The 20,111-nt window shown below is 51.2% G+C and overlaps 2 protein-coding genes across 2 annotated transcripts in view; both read right to left on the reverse strand.

The window, feature by feature from the left end:
* Positions 1 to 7,617, reverse strand: part of Plvap (plasmalemma vesicle associated protein) — a 13,821-nt gene extending 6,204 nt beyond the window's left edge. The window contains exons 1-5 of the mRNA XM_021170365.2: positions 7,146 to 7,617; positions 4,308 to 4,404; positions 3,445 to 4,151; positions 2,863 to 2,920; positions 2,680 to 2,761 (exon numbers count right to left, since the gene is read on the reverse strand). Of these exons, the coding sequence (XP_021026024.1) occupies positions 2,680 to 2,761; positions 2,863 to 2,920; positions 3,445 to 4,151; positions 4,308 to 4,404; positions 7,146 to 7,511 (1,310 nt within the window). The 5' untranslated portion in view covers positions 7,512 to 7,617. The remainder of the gene's footprint in view (positions 1 to 2,679; positions 2,762 to 2,862; positions 2,921 to 3,444; positions 4,152 to 4,307; positions 4,405 to 7,145) is intronic.
* Positions 7,618 to 15,507: 7,890 nt separating this feature from the next.
* Positions 15,508 to 19,766, reverse strand: Ccdc194 (coiled-coil domain containing 194). Its single transcript, XM_021171099.2, has 4 exons — positions 19,432 to 19,766; positions 17,854 to 17,950; positions 17,233 to 17,365; positions 15,508 to 16,774 (listed from the first exon to the last, which is right to left on the reverse strand). Exons 1-4 carry the CDS (start codon positions 19,756 to 19,758, stop codon positions 16,627 to 16,629), a joined length of 705 nt encoding a protein of 234 aa, XP_021026758.1. The 5' UTR covers positions 19,759 to 19,766; the 3' UTR covers positions 15,508 to 16,626.
* Between the last annotated feature and the right edge of the window lie 345 nt (positions 19,767 to 20,111).

Genomic DNA, 20,111 nt, shown 5'->3' on the forward strand with positions numbered 1-20,111 from the left:
GGGGGGAGCATGTGAGGAGGCTGGGCCTTGGGGGTGAGGTGGGGGGAGCATGTGAAGAGGCTGGGCCTTGGGGGTGAGGTGGGGGGAGCATGTGAGGAGGCTGAGCCTAGGGGGTGAGGTGGGGGGAGCATGTGAAGAGGCTGGACCTTGGGGGTGAGGTGGGAGGGGAGCTTTCCAGAAGCCCAGGGCCCACTTTTGTCTCCACTCATCTTTTTGAATGTTTTCTTTGCTCTCTCCCATCTTCTTTACTTTCTTTCAAAAAAAAAAAAAAGTATTTACTATGTAGTCTTGAACCCCTGCCTGGGTCTTCCAAGTGCTAAGCTCACAAGTCTATGAGTCCAAGGCTGACTCCACACTTTTTGCAGGATGATCTGGAGCTGGAGGCCAATCCAAGCTACATAAATCAGACCCAGGCTCAGAAAAACCAAGTCTCTTGAGTCTCTCAGTAGGGCTGGAGAGACAGCTCAGCAGTGAGCCCACTGCACTTGCCAGGACCCAACTGCAAGTCAGGGGACAGGGGACACTCAGCACCCTCCTCTGGCTCCTCAGGGCTCTAGGCACCACGTACCCATGTGCCAGGCGTGCATGTGTGAGTGCACACACACACAAGAAAGATCAGATATGGTGGCGGACACCAGTAGGACATACTGAAGAAGTAGAGGCAGAGAATTGTCTTTGAGGCCAGCCTGGGTTGTGAATTGGGGCAGGATGTGATGTCACACAGCCTTAAGTTAATCCTAACACTTGGGAGACAAAGGCAGGCCAACTCATCTGTATGAGTTCTAGGCTAGCCTGGGCTACAGAATAAGTTCCAAGTGAGCCAAGGCTACAGTGAGACCCTGTCTCAAACAATAAATAAATATTTTAAAAAGAGGCTGTGGGTGACAGACACAAATCTGGTGACCAGGAGATGGTAGAAGAGAGTTGAAGTCTAGGTCTTGACACCCAAAGAGATTTGGTTTCAAATCACAAAGACTGTGGCTGCAGAGAAGGCTCAGTAGTTAAGGGTATTCTCTGTTCTTTCAGAGGACCTGAGTTCAATTCCCAACAACCATGTGGTGGCTCACAACCATCTGCAATGTGGTCGGATTCCTTCTTCTCGTGTGCGGACAGACTTGCAGACAGACTTGCGGACAGACTTGCAGACAAAGCGTCCACATACATAAAGTACTGCTCTGGCTCTTGGAACCTAAACTGCTAACAAAAATCAGATTCCTAGGTAGTCCTGGATGGCCTTGAACTGTTAATCCTCCTGCCTCAGCGTCCTGAGTGCTAAGTGGTGACCCAGTCACCCAGGTGATGTGACTTGAATCAAGACTGGCCAGGGCTCTGCAGGGAGCCGTAGCTGAGTCACTTTCCCTATAACCACACTCCAGTGTTTCCAGCTGATGCCTGGGCTCCTGATGAACTGTGTGGGGTGTGGGTGGGCATTAGGCCAGGACCTGACCAAGTGCCTGATGCCCTGGTCCAGCTCAGAGGACAAACCTGGTTTTATTTACTCACCATTCTGACAGCCTTTATCCTAGACTACCCCTTTTCTTCCCTTTAGTTTTTTGAGACAGGGTTTCTCTGTGTAGCCGTGGCTGTCCTGGAACTCACTCTGTAGACCAGGCTGGCCTCAAACTCACAGAGATCCTCCTACCTCTGTGTCCTGAGTGTGCTAGGATTAAAGGCATGCACTACCATGCCTGGCTAGCTGCCTTCTGTTTGAGACAGGGTCTCACTCTAAGGCTCTTCCTGCCTTAGCCTCCAGAGCACACCACCATCCTATCTGTCTAGTTATTTCTTTATTCTGTGTGCAGTGCACCTATAGCATGGCTGTGGTATGGAGGTAAACGGAAGACAATTGGAATCCCATCTTTCTCAGTGTGTGGGAGTTGGGGTGGGGCTTGGGCTGGCAGCAAGCTACTTTATCTGCTGAGCCTTCTTGCCAGTCCAATTTCCATTCTGTAAAAGTAAACGGTGAGGCTCCTGGGGTAGGGAAGGTAACTCAGTGAAAAGCCAGCTGTGGGGCAGCAGGGCCTGGGTTTTATCCCAGAACCCTGGCAAAAGCTGAGTGTGCTGGGCAGGGCAAGCCCCTGTGATGCTGGGGGATGGCAGTTCTCCAGAGCACTTGCTGGCCTGCTTGGTGAGCTCCAGGCCAGAGAGCAACCCTGGACCAAAAAATGGTGGCTGTTTGTGGTGGTACGTGATTAATCTCAGCACTCAGGGCCAGATCTCAGTTCTAGGCTAGTCTAACCAACATATAGAGACCCTGTCTCAAAGTGCCAGATGTCAAAACGATGGTGGAGGTCCCAGCAGGATGGCTCCATGAGCAAAGTGTTCCAAGTTCAGTCCAGGACTGGCTTGGTAGAGAGTTCTTCTGACCTCCACACACATACCACAGTACATGTCTGTCCACATACAATAAGTTAGTAGGGAAAACGTATGTTATTATTTCCCTAACGTATGTTAGTATGGAAAACGTATGTCCCTGTGGCTGCCTCCTCTCCATCTTCCAGCTCACAAGTACTCCCTCTAAAGCCCTGGCTTGCCTGCCTGAAGTAGGGTTGCCTGCCATGCCCTAGTATACAGCAGGTGCTCCATTACGGAGGCATCAAGTGTGAGCCCTGCCTCTCTCTCCACCCTGAACCCCAATCTGGCTTCCTTTCTCTATAGTTCTGGGATCGACAATCTCACCTGGGTGGGGCAGCAGGGTTGACTACAGGGAGCCGCTGGGACTCCAGGATCCTTTTCTTGAATTCCTCCAGGCTAGCTGGATCTATAGAAGCAAATGAAGATTCCTGATGAGCAGTCTAGGGGAAGAGAGCTGGGGTGTGGAACCAGGAGTCCCGACTCCAGACCCCTCTGGCCGTTACTCACCAATGGGTGGAGGGTTCGGGGGTGGGCCTGAGACTCTCGGCGGGACGGCTGGCAGCGACTATGGGAAGAACAGGAAAGAAGTTTGAGGAGCTGCTCTCCTCTGTTCCCTATGAAAGCCTAAGCTACCTAGTTGGGATTTTGTTAGTGATTTTTTTTTTTTGATACAATATCTCTGTGTAGCTCTGGCTGGTCTCAATCTCACAGAGGTCCTTCTGCCCCTACAATGACGAATTGGAATGCTAGGATTAGAGGTGGACGCCACCATGCCTGGCCTAGGGAATCTAGATCCTATCCCAAACCAACCTGGGACACCATCAGATGAGCCTGACTTAGGTGGAAGATCAAGGCCACGACAGCCCCGACGTCACCTCCATCAATCACATGTCCCCCTAGTTCTTCATTAGACTCAACCCCCTTCCAAACCTGGTTCCCACCATCCCTGCTAAGAGCGGAGCTTCCGGGCCCAGCTTCCCTTCCTCGGAGGCATCCTCCGGCCTCAGCTTCCACCTACCACCAGGCTGACCTTCCCAGGACCCCAGGCTGAACCCGGGGCACCGGTCCCCACCGGCGGGGAAGGCCCACCTTGGCTTTGACGCAGGTGTCCAGCGCGCTAATGCGCACATCCACCTCGGTGCGCAGTTGCTCCAGCTCCCGCTTACGCGCCTCCAGCTCGCGCTCTAGGTTGTCCCGCTGTGCGCGCACCGCCGCCTTCTCCTCCAGAGCCAGCTGCGTCTGGCGCGCGCACTCCGCCCGTAGCTGGGTTTCTCGCGCCTGCGCCTCGGTCCCGGCGCGCGTCCGCGCCTCCTGCGCCGCCTGTGCCGCGCGCTCTAGCTCCAACTTCTGGCGCTGCAGTTCTGCATTCTCACGGGTCACGCGCTCAATGCCGGCGCGCAGCCCCCGGGCCAGCTCTTCTATCTTGGTGGTCATGATCCCGGGCAGGCTCTCGCAGGTCCGACGGAGGGACGTGTACTCCGGCATCATCTGGTAGTGGTAGGGCAGGGTTTCCATGGTACGGTAGATCAGCGAGTCCCGCCACGCACTCAGCACGTCCGCCTGGAACTTCTCCTGGTCCAGTGGGATGCACAGGGACTGCACCTTGCGCAGGTTCTCCTCGGTCACCTGCTGCTCCTGCTGTTGCCTTTCGCGTGCTTTGCCACAGGCCTCCAGCTGCTCTTCCGCCTGCCGCTTTCCTGCCAGCAGGCTCTCCTTGTCCTTGGAGCACACTGCCTTCTCCTTGGCCACCTCCATCTCCAGTGTCTTAACTTTTTCACCCAGCTTGAAAAGCAAAGCTGGAGGCGGGAGCAGACGGGGGTGAGCCCAGGCTGACTTCTGAGCTGCATGGTGTTCTCCCACCCCAGCTGTGTGTGACTGTCCTCCCTCCCTTTCCCCCTCTCCGCACACCCCTCCCACAAGCCCGTCCCTGCCAGGCCAGGACCCGAATTCACCTTCGCAGGTCTTGTTGACCTCCTTCAGCTGTTCCTGGCACTGCTTCTCGCTCAGGATGATAGCGGCGATGAAGCGATTATAGTTTATGTAGGTGATCTGCAGGTTTGGACACGTGACACAGCTCAGTACCCATCTCCACGGCTGCACACACAATGGCCTCCAAAAGGGACCGCCAAGAGTTTTCCCAGAGCTGGTGGGCCTGAAGCTCCATTGATAGAGTGCTTGTAGCTAGCTCAGTTTATGAGGTGATCGTAGCCTAAGATGCACGAAGCCCTGGGCTCAATAACAAGGTGTTATTGAATAAACAAGGCGAGGTGCCTCTTACCTGGAACTTTCACACTCAGGAGTAGGGCATTTACTGTAAGTTAGAGGCTAGCCTGGGCTACAGAGGAAGACTCTGTCTGCCTTTGTTTGGGATGGATTTCTGTAATCCTAGCTGTTCTGGAACGCCCTATATAGACCATGCTGATCTCAAACTCAGAGAATCTGCCGGCTAAAGGTGTAAAGATGTGCAGTACCACGCTGAGCAAGATCCTCTCTTAAACGCAGAGGCTGGGACTGGGGCTCAGTTGCTAGAGTGCTTGTAGCTCAGTTAATACATCGCTTGTAGCTCTCAGCTGTTAGAGTGCCTGCCTAGCAAACTCAAAGCCAGGTTCTGTGCCTACCACCACAGAAGCAAGCTGTGGTGTGTGCCTGTTGTTTCAGACAGTTCACCATAAACCAAAGGTCATTCTGGGCTACATAGTAAATGGCTTTGTTTTTTTGGTTTTTTTGTTTTGTTTTGTTTTGTTTTGTTTTTGAGACAGGGTTTCTCTGTGTAGCCCTGGCTGTCCTGGAACTCACTCTGTAGACCAGGCTGGCCTCAAACTCAGAAATCCGCCTGCCTCTCCCAAGTGCTTGGGATTAAAGGCTTATGCAACCACTGCCCAGCTGGAAATTATTAAAATGTAGAATGAGGGCTGGGATGTCACATGGGGACAAAGTTCACACTTGGCGGAGAAGGCTCTGAGTCAGGGTTAGCTCCAGATGCTGTATGCAGATTTGGTAACTGGAAATTAAAACCCAGAAACCCTGTGTTCTCCAGTGAGGAAGTCTGGGAAACTGGGTGGGTGTGAGAATGTCAGCAATGATCCTGACCTGGGGCCCTAAACCCAAGAAGCCCTGGGCAGCTCTGCCTGAGGAGAAGCCTGGGCTTTGGGGGGCCTTCCCTGTCAGGCTAGTCTGAGGGAGGAGCACAGTCCTGTCCTAGTGTCTGAGGGAGGAGGCTGGGTCTGTGGTAGTAGTCTGAGAGAGGAGACCACCTCTATCCTCAGGCAGCCTAGGACCCTGTCCTCTCCAGGGGAAATCCTTGCTTCACCCCTAATTTAGTGCCTGCCAGCACCCCTGCTATTGGGTCAGAAGCTGCCTCAGCCTGCAGCCTCTTGTTCTCCTTGTGGCAGTGTGGAGGTGTCTTGGGTGAACACAGTCGGATGTGTGTGACATCGTACTGGGACTGTGTGGGGACAGCTATCACCAGGACCTCAGCTCTGTAACTGTCGCAGGTCACAGTGGGCTCCTTCCTATCTCCTACCACACAGTATTCAAAGACAAGTGCACCCCCACCCCCCTCTCTCTCTGACAAATGTCTATGTACCGTAGGGTAGACTTGAAGCAGCTCCTGCATTAGAGTGATGTACATGCTCCACCCTGCTCGCTAATGGGCCTGGAGCACAGAGCTTCACCCATGCTGGGCAAGGGCTGAGCTCTGAGCTGGCTCCAAGCTCTGCTCACCCTTGTCACACAGAGGGAGACCCTAGCCTTCTGAGTCTGTTTACCATCTCTGTGAAGCTGCCTTAAGCAGGCATAGGGCAGGCACTGACAGCAGCAGGACCTATGAATGCCCAGGACACCAAGCTAAACGCCAATTGCAGACAGACAATGCTAGGGTCTGCACGTGTCCCCACCCCCACATTCACCCAGAGAGTTCCTTCCACTCCGGGGGCCTAGCCATGAAATTATGAATTTCTGGTTTATCCCAAGAGAGAATTTGTTATTAAATTGAAAGATCAGAGAGCCCAGCATAGTGGTGCACACCTTTAATTCCAGCACTTAGGATGAAGAGGCAGGCAGATTTCTGTGAGTTCCAGAACAGCCAGAGCTATAGTGAGACTCTGCATCAAGAAATAGATATATTAATTATTAATTAATTGAGTGATCAGGCCTGCAAGGCAGTTCAGTGGGTAAAGACAATTGCTGCTAAGGCTGACAAAACTTGAGTCAAGTCTTCCACACGGTGGAAGGCTGTCCTCTGATCCCCACACACAGGTTACAGCATGCGGGTAGACATATGCATGTGTAATAAATACATTTAATTGTAAAAACTAAGCCACCTGCAGCAAACTCTTCCTTGACAGGTGATGTCTGCCATGGAGAAATCACAGTCACAAGATCTTCATCAGGTACATGGGGTGACTCACACCTATTATCCCAGCACTCAATCTACTGAGGCAGAGAACTGTTGTGAGTTTAAAACCATCCTGGGTTATACAGTCATACTCTGCTGGGGGTGGGATTAGGGAGAGAGAAAGGCTGTAGCTCAGGGGTGTAGCATGTACTACACCAGGCTTGACCACTGGCTGGTCATCCTAGAGTCCTGGAGGTGGAAGCAGGAGGGTCAGGAGCCCAAGGCCATCCTTAGCTACACAGTGAGTTCTACACCAGCTTGAACTACTTGAGGTCATGTTCTAAATAAATGAAGGAGTGTGTGTGGGGAGGAGGGAATCCAGATTTCTTCCCATGTAGTTTAGCATTTGGGCGCGCCCAGGGCTGCAGCCCAGGGCACACAGGCCGCCTCTTACCAGGTCGCCTTGGCACTGGCGGAAGCTGGCGTTGATGCGCTCCATCTCACGTCGCGTGGTCAACAGTTGTTGCATGACCGTTTCCTTGACAAGCAAGCTGATGTTCAGCTGTTTGCTCAGGTTAGCCTGTGTGGCCGATAGTCCCACCACCTGGCTGTACAGGCTGTCGGCGCGGATCTCCGTGGCGCGCAGGCTGGACTCGGTGGTGGCGTGCACATTGCCATAGATCATGAAGAGGACCAGGCCCAGGATGATGAGGAACTGAATGAGCGACACGAAGAGGAAGAAATAGCGCAAGTAGTACCAGCAGCCGCGCTGCTGGTCCCCGGTGCGGGCGTATGGGCTGCGGTCCATGGAGAGCCCCATTTGCGCAGTGTCCGCAGGGCGCAATGACCGGCCTTGTCTGCCTGGCCAGATCTGAGCCGCGCCAGGCAGGGGGGAGTGTTTATATTACTTCTCTTAATGCTTCCTCTGCCCGGCTCCTTCCTGGCCAGGAGGAAATGGGGACTGTGGGTTATCACAACACTCCCACCCAGGCTGTTGAGGAACTGACTGAAGGTCTGGGCAGCTGTGATAGGTGGAGGGCGGGGCACTCACTGGGTGACTGAACTGGCTTCCCCAGCCTGGTCCGGCCTCAGTTTCCACCACCGCCACTCTCCCACTCCAACCCCACACACCCCGCTTTAGATCGGCCAGACAGTGCCTTCTGCTCCCGGGACGTGTTATCCAACAGTCCGGTGGCTAGGCGCGTTGTGTGAAAGAGGAAACTAAGGCACAAGTGAGACAAGAGACTGGCCCTATGGCCCAGGCTTTTACTCTGTGGAAGGCTGGATTTAAACGTCCCCAGGGCAGTGGGGAACCACTGATAATGTCCCACAAAACACACCAGTCACCGTGGGATAGCTCCCACCAGCTATGGAGTTTGGGGTCCAAGGCAAAGGATTGTGGGTGTGAGTTCACCACCCAGGAGCTCCAAGGAGTTTTCCAGGATGGACAAACAGTGCACATAAGGACTACAGAGACCTCACAACTTCCCTCAATTATTCTACCAGCACTCAGAGATATCCCCCTCACCTGCGCATGCTCTGGGAATAGTGTGTGGCTTAGCAATAGAGCCCCTGCCTAGACTCCTCCCAAAGTACAAAACAATCCGAGTGGTATGCAGTAGAAAAGCAGGGTCTTGGAGTGGGGATACTGGAGAGAGGCCTCCGAAGTCTGCCACAATCTGCCCCAGTTTCCCCCTCTATAACAAAAGTGTGCTTATGTTCCTGGCCTGCGGTAATTTCAGGGTCCCAGGAAGTGGCAGTAAGCTTTGTTGGTAGGTGGTGTCCCATGTGGAGGTTCTAGGGTCTCTGTGGGACAATACCCAGATAGAGGTGTAAGATTTCAGGGTCACAGATAATAGGATATTGGGGGCACACTAGCCCCCAAAGCACTGGGAGAATCTTCTGGAAGTCTTTGTTCTTTACCTGCTTACTCCGTTTCTTATTATCCCCCCCCCCACCACCACCACCACCACCACCACCGCCACCACCGCCACCCATCCCCCAAAGAGTCCAGCAGGGGAAGGCTGCCTAGGGGCCCAAGAGCTTGGGAAGGGATGAGACAGAGGTGGCGCTGAGCAGGCGGGTGTGGGGTTGGAAGGGAGGAAGTTCCCAAGGGCGGGCAGGAAACCCTGTGTGACCTTTGGCTTTTACAACCACGCGGTGATTCTTGACTCTTAGACCCTTCCTGGCCAGCAGCGGGGTGGGGGCGACAAGGCTGGGGGCTGCCCCTGGGACCAATGGGCTGTGGCTCCAGGTTGACCAGACAGGTGGGGGCCACCGTTCGGCCTCGAGTAGGGTCTAGCATGCCACCTGGCCAGCATGTGACCCTAGAAAAGTAACCTTCTGCCTGCCCTGCAATCTGTTTTTTTTTTTTAATTTAATCTTTTTTTTTATTAAACAAAAATTTTTTTTTGTAATGTAGGAGTGCTCTGTCTCCGTGTATCTACACGCCAGAAGAGGGCATCAGATCCTGTTACAGATGGTTGTGGTGAGCACCCATGTGGTTGCTAGGAATTGAACTCAGGACTTTTGGAAGGTCAGCCAGCCAGTGCTTTTTTTTTTTTTTTTTTAATTTTTTCGAGACAGGGTTTCTCTGTGTATCCCTGGCTGTCCTGGAACTCACTCTGTAGACCAGACTGGCCTCAAACTCAGAAATCAGCCTGCCTCTGCCTCCCAAGTGCTGGGATTAAAGGTGTGCACCACCACGCTCAGCCAGTGCTCTTAACCGCTGAGCCATTTCATCAGCCTTGCAATCTGGTTTTATTCCGTTTACAGAGGGAAGCTTTTTGTCCCCTTTAAGGGTGTGTGTGTGTCATGTAACCCAGGCTAACCTCCAAGTGGCCGTGTATAGCCTTAAGTTCCTGATCCTCCTGTCCCCACTTCCCTTGCACTGGGATGGTAGATGTGCACCGTTGATACTTATGGGGTCCTGGGAGTGGGACTCAGGGATTCTCTCATGCCCGGTGAGCATGCTACAGAGTGAGCCACACACAGCTAGTGTCTTTTTAACCCACACTGTTGTGTGTCTGTGGTCAGAGGACAGCATTGTGAAGTCAGTTCTCTTCTTTAGCCTTTGTGTGGGTTCTGGGTACTGAAGGTGTTCCACGGTGCCTGACATACATTCAGCCTTAAACAGTGAGATGGGCTGGAGACTGCTCAGCACCCAGCAGGTGTTTCAGAAGACCTGCATTCGGTTCCCAGCATGTACACAATGACTTCCAGCCTCTGAGAGATCTGTGAACATACATACACATGGTACATGGTCATGTATGTAGGCAAGACATCTAGACATGCAAAATAAAATAATACAGTTTTAAAATAAGAGTCAGGCATAGTGGCACACACCGTTAGCCCTAGCACTCAGAAGGCAGAGGCAGAAGGATCTCTGTAAGTTCAAGGCCAGCCTGGTATACAGAGTGAGTTCCAGGATAGCTAGGACTGTTACACAGAGAGACACTGTCTCAAAGAACAACAACAACAAACAATTAAAATAAATACGTTGTAGAACTTCTGTAGGCACAGGAAAGTGAAACTCTCAGAAGCCTTATGGCTAACATGTGCTGGCAGGCTGAGAGGGGTACTACCCCTAGCTGCCGGTGGACAGGACAATGACATGTGTAATGTGAATGACAAGGGCCCTGCCTGTGGAGGACCTCAGGCGGGGGACAGTGCCAGGATCAGTGTTTCAGGGTTTTATATTGAATGGCAGGCTCTCTCTCTCTCTCTCTCTCTCTCTCTCTCTCTCTCTCTCTCTCTCTCTCTGTGTGTCTCTCGTGTGTGTGTGTGTGTGTGTGTGTGTGTGTGTGTGAGTGCACGCTGACAAAGGTGAACCAGTTAAGGGGCCAGTGAGATGACTTGGTGGCTAAGGGGTGTGTTTATCCTGTCAAGCCTAACAGTATGCGCCCCAAGAACCTCATAATGGAAGGAGAGACTAGAACCGCACAGATTGTCTGCTAACTTTCATACGGGCATGTGTGAGTGCCCCCATAAACAAATAAATACACAAAATGTACAAAAACCAGAATTGTGGGCTGGGTAGATAGCTCAGCAGTTAAGAGCACTGACTGTTCTTGTGGAAGACCTTGGGTCCATTCCCAACACCCAAATGTTGCCTCAAAAACCTGTAACTCCAGTTCCAGGGGATACAACGCCCTCTTCTGGCTTACACAGGCATTGCACAGTGTGATATGAGACTTAGATGCAGGCTAAACACCCATCCATGTAAAATACTTAAACAAATAAATACAGTCAGGTTAGGGCTGGTGAAATGGCTCAGTTAAGAGCACTGACTGCTCTTCCAGAGGTCCTGAGTTCAATTCCCAGGAACCACATGGTGGCTCACAACCATCTGCAATGGGGTCTAATGCCCTCTTCTGGTGTGTCTGAAGAAGCAATAGTGTAGTCATATACATAAAATAAATAAATAAATTGTTTAAAAAATACAGCCAGGTAAGGAAAAAGAAAGGCAACTGTAAACTCCCAGAAAATCAGAAGACTGCCCTAGATCCAGCGGTGGTGCTCATGTGTTGGCATGCTGGCAATTTCCATTCATTTTTTGAAACAAGCTTTCATGTAGCCCAGGCTGTCCTAGGGAGTACTAGAATAACAGGAGCTAGTACAGCCATTTCTGCGCATGTGTATGTTTATGTGTGCAGTAACTTCGGAAGCCAAAAGATGACATCTAGTCTCTGGCTCTGGAGTTTCAGAAAGTTGTGAGCCACCGCATGGGTGCTGAGGATTTAACCCTGGGTTGTCTGTGAGAGCAGCCAGTTCTCTTTACTGCTGAGCCATAGCTCTGCCCCTCCCCACCCAAATTTATTTTTTTAAGTAGAAAGAATAATAAATTTTGGGTTTTGCTTAGCATTATGTCTTAAGATTTTTTCCTTTCTCGAAAAACCAAACCAAACAAACAAACAAAAAAGATTTTTCAAGCCGGGCGTGGTGGCGCACGCCTTTAATCCCAGCACTCGGGAGGCAGAGGCAGGCGGATTTCTGAGTTCGAGGCCAGCCTGGTCTACAAAGTGAGTGCCAGGACAGCCAGGGCTACACAGAGAAACCCTGTCTCGAAAAACCAAAAAAAAAAAAAAAAAAAAAAAAAGATTTTTCCTTTTTAAACTTTAAAAATTACATTTACTTATTTAGCTTCTGTGTGAGTGTGGAGGTCAGAGGACAACGTCTAGGACTCAGTTCCCTGCTTCCACCACGCGGGCCCTAGGACTAGACTCAGGTCCTGGGCAGCTCTGAGGCAAGAGTCATCTCCCGGGCACTGGGGATGAAAACCCCAGCTGCTTTACCTAGAGCCTCCAAGGTCCGTTCTGCCTTTCTCTGTGGCTTCCCAGCCCTGTATCAGCCATGGTCCATTGACAGCACCTCCACTTCTTTCTTTTTCTTTTTCTTTTTTTATTTCAAATCATCACCTTTAATTATTATGCCTACTGATTATTCTTTTTAAGGCATTTTTTGTTTTATTATTATTATTATTATTTATTAGGTATTTCCTTCATTTACATTCCCAATGCTATCCCAAAAGTCCCCCATACCTCCCCCCCACTTTTTTCTTTTAACGAGGGAAAAGATCAGCAATCAATCTGTGCGAATCAAAGCTCCCATCTCTCAGCAGCACATTGGACACAGTGCACTGGAATCCTTCAGAAAGGTTATTGACCTGGCCGGGCCTGCCTCAGTGTATAAAGTCTCTAAACATAGATGTTCTGAAGTCCTCTGCCTGCATTCCTGTCCGGGTCATCCATTAGGAAGGGAGGGAGGAGGGAGGGGGGAGGGAGGGAGGGAAAATGCCTGCCAGTCAACTCATTCCCTGATGGAACCACTATGTGATTTTCCTGAAAACAATTTGTCATGGTCACAGGAAACTTTGCCCAAGGCTGCATCCTTGTCCCCTCGGATGCTTGGCCCAGGATCCTCATGATGTTCCCCCCCCCCTTCTTTCTCTCTAAATGGAAAACAATCAATTCAGCCTGACTTGTTTGTTTAGGTGGGAACTTTTCAAAGGAAGTCTGCACTCCACAACAGCTCAACAGCTAATGTTCACGGAGACTGGAAGTTTTTTTTTTTTTTTTTAAATTCATGTTAGTGGTTAGAAAAAATTTTTGAGGTTTGTTTTTTTTTTTGTTTTATTGTTTTGAGACTGGGTGTCATTACGCAGCCCAAATACAGTGAGGCTCCAGAAGGCTGGCCCTTGTAAAGGCCAACCACCTCCATTTGTGAGAGTACACAAAGTCCACTTTAGTAAACATCCTATGCCTACCCCACCCCCCACCCCAGCAACAGCCAGGCAGGCTACAGCAGCGGAGTCAAGGAACTTATAGATAACCCAAGACAGACATGCTGCAGAGAATAGATAACCTAGCCGGCCTGTTTCTCAGGTGGGTTTGCCCCCTGTTTGGTTCCTGCACTCGCTAACCAGTATGGAAGCTTGCTGTAACCACAATAAATACCTGCACCCCTAGACGCAGGACGCTCACTTCTGACCCGCTGCCATGGCGACGGTGAGAGTCCTTGCCTGAGAGCCCATAATAAAGACCCTTATGTGTTTGCATTGGAATTGGCTCCTCAGTGGTCACTGGAGTCCCTGTGACTTTGGCATAACACTTGAACTCACAGCCATCCTCCTGCTTTAGCTCCCGGAGTGCTGGCTGACAAAAGTGTGCCACCAGGAAGGTTAGAGAGGAAAAAATGGCTTTTTGATTTTTTTTTTTTTTTTCCAAAACAACCCTGGCTCACCTGCAACTCTTAATGTAGACCTGGCTGGACTCTGATTTACAGAGATCCTCCTGCCTCCTGCATACTAAGTTCTGGGATTGAAGGTGTGTGCCACCAAGTCTGGTGGAGGGAATAGCTTTCCTGCCTGTCAGACACACCCTAAACTTTCCATAAATATATTTTCTGCTTTCAGGGGAAAGCGAAGAAGCAGAATAAGGTTGAGATTTGGAGGCCTCATGGCAGCTTATGCTCTTTAGGACTCTGAGTTCCTTGGGGAGGACTCTGAGGTGAGGCTCCCAAGGGATGCCTGTTGTCACTGCCTGGGGCTTCTGTTGCTCCTCCCCCCACCCCCACCCCACCCCCTACCCCAGCTTCTATACACAGGAGGGGCCTCAGGCATATGGGAAGGAAGGGCCATTGCTCCAAGGTAAGTGCTGGGACAGTGGTAGACACAGGCAAGAGAGAAAGGGTAGGCAAGATGGCTCAGAGGCTAAAGGTGATTGCCACCAAGCCTAAGGACCCTCTTTCGATCCCCAGAACCCACGTGGTGGAAGAAGAGAACCCACTCCTATAAGTTTTCCTCCGACCTCCACATGAGCACCATAGAATCTGCACACACACACAATAATAAAGATGATTTTTTTTTTCCAGTGAGAGTGGAGTGAATACCATGTGTGCCCTCAGCTCTGCCAGGGGTTCCGTCCTTAGCACTGTAAACAAACAAAAATGCTTCAAGTGCTGTAGCTAGCTTGTTCAGTGTGTGTGAGGCCCTGGCTTCTGTCCCCTGTACCTGCCTGTCAGGCTGACACTGGGGAGGCGGAGGCAGGAGAATCAGGAGTGTGGGTCATCTTCAGCTACATAGCAGATTGGAGGGCAGCCTAGGCTACATGAAGACCTATCTCAAAACAGGCAGAAAAGCGCAGGCCTGGTGCTGCCTGCAGACTTGCAGGCCGGTCACATGACCTAGCTCCGTGGCTGCAGAGGAGTCTCAGCGCCACTCAGTTCTCATTCCAAGCCACCCTTCACTGTAAATCAGGCTGAGATTACAGGTGGGAGCAACCGTTTCAGATGTTATTTGTTTGTGGCAGTCTCATGCACCTCAGACTAGTCTCAAACTTTCTGTGAAGGCAAGGCTGGCCTTAAATCTCATCCTGACAAGCTCCAGCCCCAATTTTAAAAGGAGTTTCCCAGTTCTTAGGGATGGGCTCTGGAGTCTGTGTCACCCTTGCCACTCTGCAGGCTGCAGCGACCCCTGATGGAGAAAAGCAGAATGGCAACTAGAAACTCCTCTGATGTCCCATTTACAAAAGACAAAAATGCCTATCATTCTTCCTTCCTTCCTTCCTTCCTTCCTTCCTTCCTTCCTTCCTTTCTTCCTCTTTCTTTCTTTCTTTCTTTCTTTCTTTCTTTCTTTCTTTCTTTCTTTCTTTCTTTCTTTCTTTCTTTCTTTCTTTCTTCTTTTTTAAAATACTGTTACTAGAACTCCACACCCAACACCACTGAGTTACAACTCCAATCTTCAGGGATATATATATATATATATATATATATTGTATCTGTGTGTGGTTATGAGCAAGTCAGTGCAGTAGCAACAGAGGCCACATGGGGGAGTAATATTCCCTGAAGCTGGAGTTCCAGACGCTTGCAAGCCACTGGTTGTGGGTGCCGGGACGCAACCTTGGGTCCTCCATAAGAACAGCCAGCGGTCTTTAACTCTGTGCCATCTCTCCAAACCTCCAGAGGGTGCATCTGTACAGTGGAGCCGACATAATGTGTTTACATAGTTTGGGCTTTGTTTTACTTTTGTTAACAATCAGTTTCACCAGACAGCCCAGGTGGGTCTGGGTCTCAGCCTTCTTGTCTCCCAGCCCTGAGATGACAAGATCCTCTTCATTTTGTGTTTGTGGGTGTATAAAAGAAAGGTTTTGTTTTGTATTGTATTTTGGCCAGGCCTGGTGGCACAAGCCTTTAACCCCAGAACTCTGGAGGCAGAAGTAGATGGTTATCTGTGAGTCTGAGATCAGCCTGGTCTACAGAGTGAATTCCAGGACAGCCAGGGCTTTATAGAGAGAAATCCTGTGTCAAACAAACAAACAAACGTTTAAAATGTTTTTATTTGTATATACTCATTTCTTGCATGTATATGCACACTTCTGTATGTGGTACCAAAGTAGCTCAGAGGAGGATGCTGGATCCCCCTGGGACCAGAGTTTCCCATGTTTGTGATGTGGGTGCTGAGAAAGCAACCCCGGGTGTCTGCAAGAACAACAGGTTTTCTGAGTCGCTAAGCTTCTTCTCCAGCTCCCTTCCCCCAAGCCTCAGTCCTCATGGGTCAGAGCCTGGAGGTGTTTGTGGTACTGCTCCTGCCTGCTATGTGCTGTCTCAGAAACAAATGAAGAATAAATCTTGATGGAAAATATCCAGAAATTCTGGATAAGTCACATTAAATGTGCATAAACGGGGAAACTGAGCCAAGTTTGGTAAAGTGCTCCTAAAGTCAGCAGAGGAGGGGAGGTGTTTGTCAGGCCAACACGAGCTATAGGAAAATGTCTCAGAAAAACCCTGTTAAATATGAGTTGTAAGGCTCACAAACTGTGAAATAAAGCAAACACGAGATTGTTGAGGAGGACATGGTGCTGTGTACCTTCAAGGGCAGCCAAGGCTAAGCTAGTGTGGTATCAGAGGGAGACTAGTTGAAAGGGAAAGAGAGAGAAAGGAGGAGAGTAGAGGGGAGGGGGAGGGATTGTTTGACTTGTCAATGATTCTTTTGAGTCCCAGAGAGAGCCCTTTCCCCGATGTGTGACCCAGCCAGGTCCCCTTCCTACACTGTCTTTTCTTGTCCCGTGGCCATCTCCTCCAGGCATCTTCATGTAGCCCCTGATCCTCAAGGCTTCTTAGAATTTGCAAGCCTCATTTTCATGTGCCTCCGTTCTCTGTTGAAATCCCACCTGGAGTTCTGCGTGCTCCAACTGGGTGAGCCCAGCTTCAACTATGAGATAAATGTTGTGTCTTGATTACCAGGGACATCAGGGCCTGAGTAAATGAGCCTCAGTTTCCCTATGTAATGATCTAGCACTGGGTGCTCCCGTGGGGAGGTCGGTTGTATCTGTGTGCTGCCACCTAGGCAAGTCTTGGGTGTTAAGTTGATCGTGGATGTTGTGAGCCACGCCTCTCACACACTCTGACCGTCCTGGCCCGAGGCTCCCATGGGGATCCTACTGGGGATCTCGAGGTGGCCTCCTGCATCCCTTAGTGGATCCAGACCTTGGGCGGTGGCGGATGCTAGGCTTGGTCCTAGATCCAGAGCGGGGTCGGAGGCGCGACTCTTTCCGCAGGGTGCCAAGCTCAGCTTCCAGAGCATAACTACAGAAAGGAGGTACTATGAGCTCCTGTCGTCCCGTCACTGTGTCCATCTGGGGAATTACACCTTCAGGGCTCCCCATGTCCTTCCAAACATCCTAGAGACCCCTCCCCAGGGACTCCGGTCCCTCCCCTGGAAGATCCTCGCCAAAGCACTGACGTTCTCCTTCCATACTCCTTTTCCTTGCAAACTTGTATTTTCTCCCCGCTCCTCCCTTCCTGGAGCCCCACATCTATTCCCCAAATGACACCCTAGAGACCCTCACTCCAGAGGACCTACACCCTCACCATCCCAAACTACTTTCAACTTCATCTCCAAGACCCGCCCACGTGGCTATCCTTCCGTTCCCACCTACAGAGGGCCATACTTAAGCCACACCCCTAAGCACAGATTGGCCTAAAGAACTACATTCTACATAGTCACTGGCCAGCAGCCCTGTATGTCTCGCCCTTTAACTCACATGTGCTCCCTCAGCGCCACCTCGCGGCTAACACAAGCCTCGCCCGCTGCCTCTGCTGCGCCTGCGCGTTGCAGTGCCTCTTCCAGCTGTTGCTTGGACTCATTGGCTGTCGCCTCCCAGCGCACCAAGGCTTCTGCAGGGGACAGGTTGACTGAGTCTGCGGACCATGTGCATGCTTAACTTAAAATATACATGACTTTATAACTTCATCATCGCCGTCGTTGGCATCACCATCGTTTTAGAATTATTATTAATTTTTGGAGACAAAGTCTCATGTAGCCCAGGCTGACCTCAACTCACAGATATCTTCCTGGTTCAGCCTCCTGGATCCTGGTGTGACAGGTGCACACCACCAAGCCTGGTTTATGCATGCTGCTCTGAACCTAGGGCTCCATGCATGCTAGGCAAACTCTATGTGCTGAACCATAGCTTCAGCCTGGTTTGTATTATTTTCAAGTCTTTTGCAGGCCTATTTCTATTTTCTTGCCCTTGCAGGTTGTACTTGAGTTCTTTTAAATGTCTTTTTTAGATGTTTTGCACTGTGCTTGCAGGCCCATGCACTGAGCGAATCATTTGCAATCTCTCCCACCCTCAGACCCATCCCCTGACACCCCAGTCCACCTGTCAGCATTCCGTTCTCCAGCCCCATCTGCGTGCCTCTGACTTTGGCCTGGTCCATCTCAATCTTCAGGGCCTTCAGTTGGGTCTGAAGCCGACTCTGCAGACAAGGAAGAGGGGAGGAAGAAGCGGGCAGAGAGGGAGCTCACAGAGTTCTGCCCTGACTCTGAAAGCAGGCAATGCTTAGTTCTGTGTACTCCACCTAAGACTTGCCACCAGCTCGGGCAGATCTGATTGTGACAATGTCTGGTATCCCCAGGCTCACATTGGTCCCTCTTTTAAAAGAGACCTGGCTTCCTTAAAGCATCTTCCAGCAAGCAGGGCAGTCAGCACGCCCACCCTGGTAGGCAGTTATGACCTCCGCTGCCTTGTGCCTTTCTCCCAGGCAGGCTGAGAGCAGATGGAGGCCATCTGTATTGTTCCTGTATTGGGTTTAGAGCCCTGATGTTTTGTACCCCAAGCTGTACTCAGAGGTGTGGTTCTTCTGCCTCAGCTTGCCCTGACATTTTGAGATTTAAAATACAGAGGTCATCCCGACATGACAGGATACTCCAGTCATCCCAGCACTTGGGAGGTGGAGGCAGAAGGATCAGGAGTTCCAGCCAGGCATGGCCTCAGCCTGAGTTCTAGGACATACTGGGCACCTTAGTCAGGTTCCATCAAAATTGAAGTAAAAAAGTAAAAACAGGACTGGGGGCGTGGCTCGGGAGTGGAGCCCCTCCCTGGAATCTCCCAGTGAGGGGCTGGAGGCGTAGCTCTAGGATACAACATTCCTTAAGTCTTGTGTTTCCCTCACAGAACAGCGGCCACCAAAGAAATTAGATGTATAGGGGCTGGTGAGCTGGCTCAGTGGTTAAGAGCACCGACTGCTCTTCCAAAGGTCCCGAGTTCAAATCCCAGCAACCACATGGTGGCTCACAACCATCTGTAACGAAATCTGATGCTCTCTTCTGGAGTGTCTGAAGACACACGACAGTGTAGAAATTAGATGTATAAACTGTGCTGAGTCAGACACAGAAAAGCACATAGCCATCATTTAATAATTGTAAATCGCTACGTTTTGACATGTTTCAGTTTGTGATAGGACCTTCTGCAGCCCAGACCTCTTTATGGTGCAGAGGAAGAGTTTGAACTCCTGATCCTGCTGCCTCTGCCTCCCTTGTGCTAAGGGGACAACAGAGTGACATCATGAGCACTCCGAGTTGTGAGGTGTGGGATCAAGAGGGTTAAGAGTCTGAGTGGATGACCCAGGAAAAGGGAGGTCCTGCTGGTACCACCCCAAGAGGCCAACTTTAGTCTCCTAATTACAGGTGACATAGTGTCTCTCTCTCAAAATAAGACTGATGGAACTTGGAGTGGGGGTGAGGCAGCAAAGAGAGATCCAGCACAGAATCTCACATAGCTCAAGGGTTTTGTGGATCAGAAGTTAGACTCCAAAAAAAACTGACATTATAGATGATAGGAGAAGCTGAGGTGGTCCTGTAATTCCTCTCTGGCTGTTGGAGACCGGAGGACGCTGAGGCCCTAGAGATGGACAAGCAAGCTCTCTTTGTGGAACTTCTGGCTTTCCCCTGCCCCTACCTGGCTGTCTTTGCAGGCCTTGAGCGCAGCCTCCAACTCCCTCTTGTCGCCCTCTGCGCGCTTCAGCTGCCAGACCAGGTTCTTCTGGGCTTGCTCAGCTTCGGCCAGCCGTCGCCGCAGTTCTTCGACCTCGGGTGCCGAGTCTGGGGGCCGCACCGTGGCATTCATCTGCTCAGGTTCTGGGCAACGGGGGCTCCGGGCCGTCGAGGCCGCCAGATTCCAGGCCACCAGGGCCCCTCCAGCCGCGGCCGCCGCCAGGAACACTGCAGCCCCGCACAGGGCCAGCAGTCGCCATGCGCGCCCCGGCTCCGGACCTGGCTCTGCCATCCCGCGGTAGCTCTGACCCCAGAAGAGCCACTCACACTTAATTGGCACCTTGAGGTTCCAAGGCCACCCACGGTTCCGCCCCGTCCGTCGGCGGCTTCTCCAGGGGTAGGGAAGGGTGCGCAGGAATGTCAATCTTCAGTCAGACTCTAGGAATGTTCTGGGGGACCTTTCACCAGACCCCTCCGAGCCCCAGGGTCCCCTGACCTCAGTGACTGGTGACAGTCAGGAGCCTATGGGGAAGAACTCCAAAAACCAAATCGAGTTAGGAAGATAGGGGTGGCAAGTGAGCTCATTCCGTTGACGAGGAAACTGAGACTGGGAACTGGGAGGGTAGCTAAGAGTCCAGCAAGGTC

The sequence above is a fragment of the Mus caroli genome, chromosome 8, assembly GCF_900094665.2.
Source record: "Mus caroli chromosome 8, CAROLI_EIJ_v1.1, whole genome shotgun sequence".
In the NCBI taxonomy this organism is placed as follows: domain Eukaryota; kingdom Metazoa; phylum Chordata; class Mammalia; order Rodentia; family Muridae; genus Mus; species Mus caroli.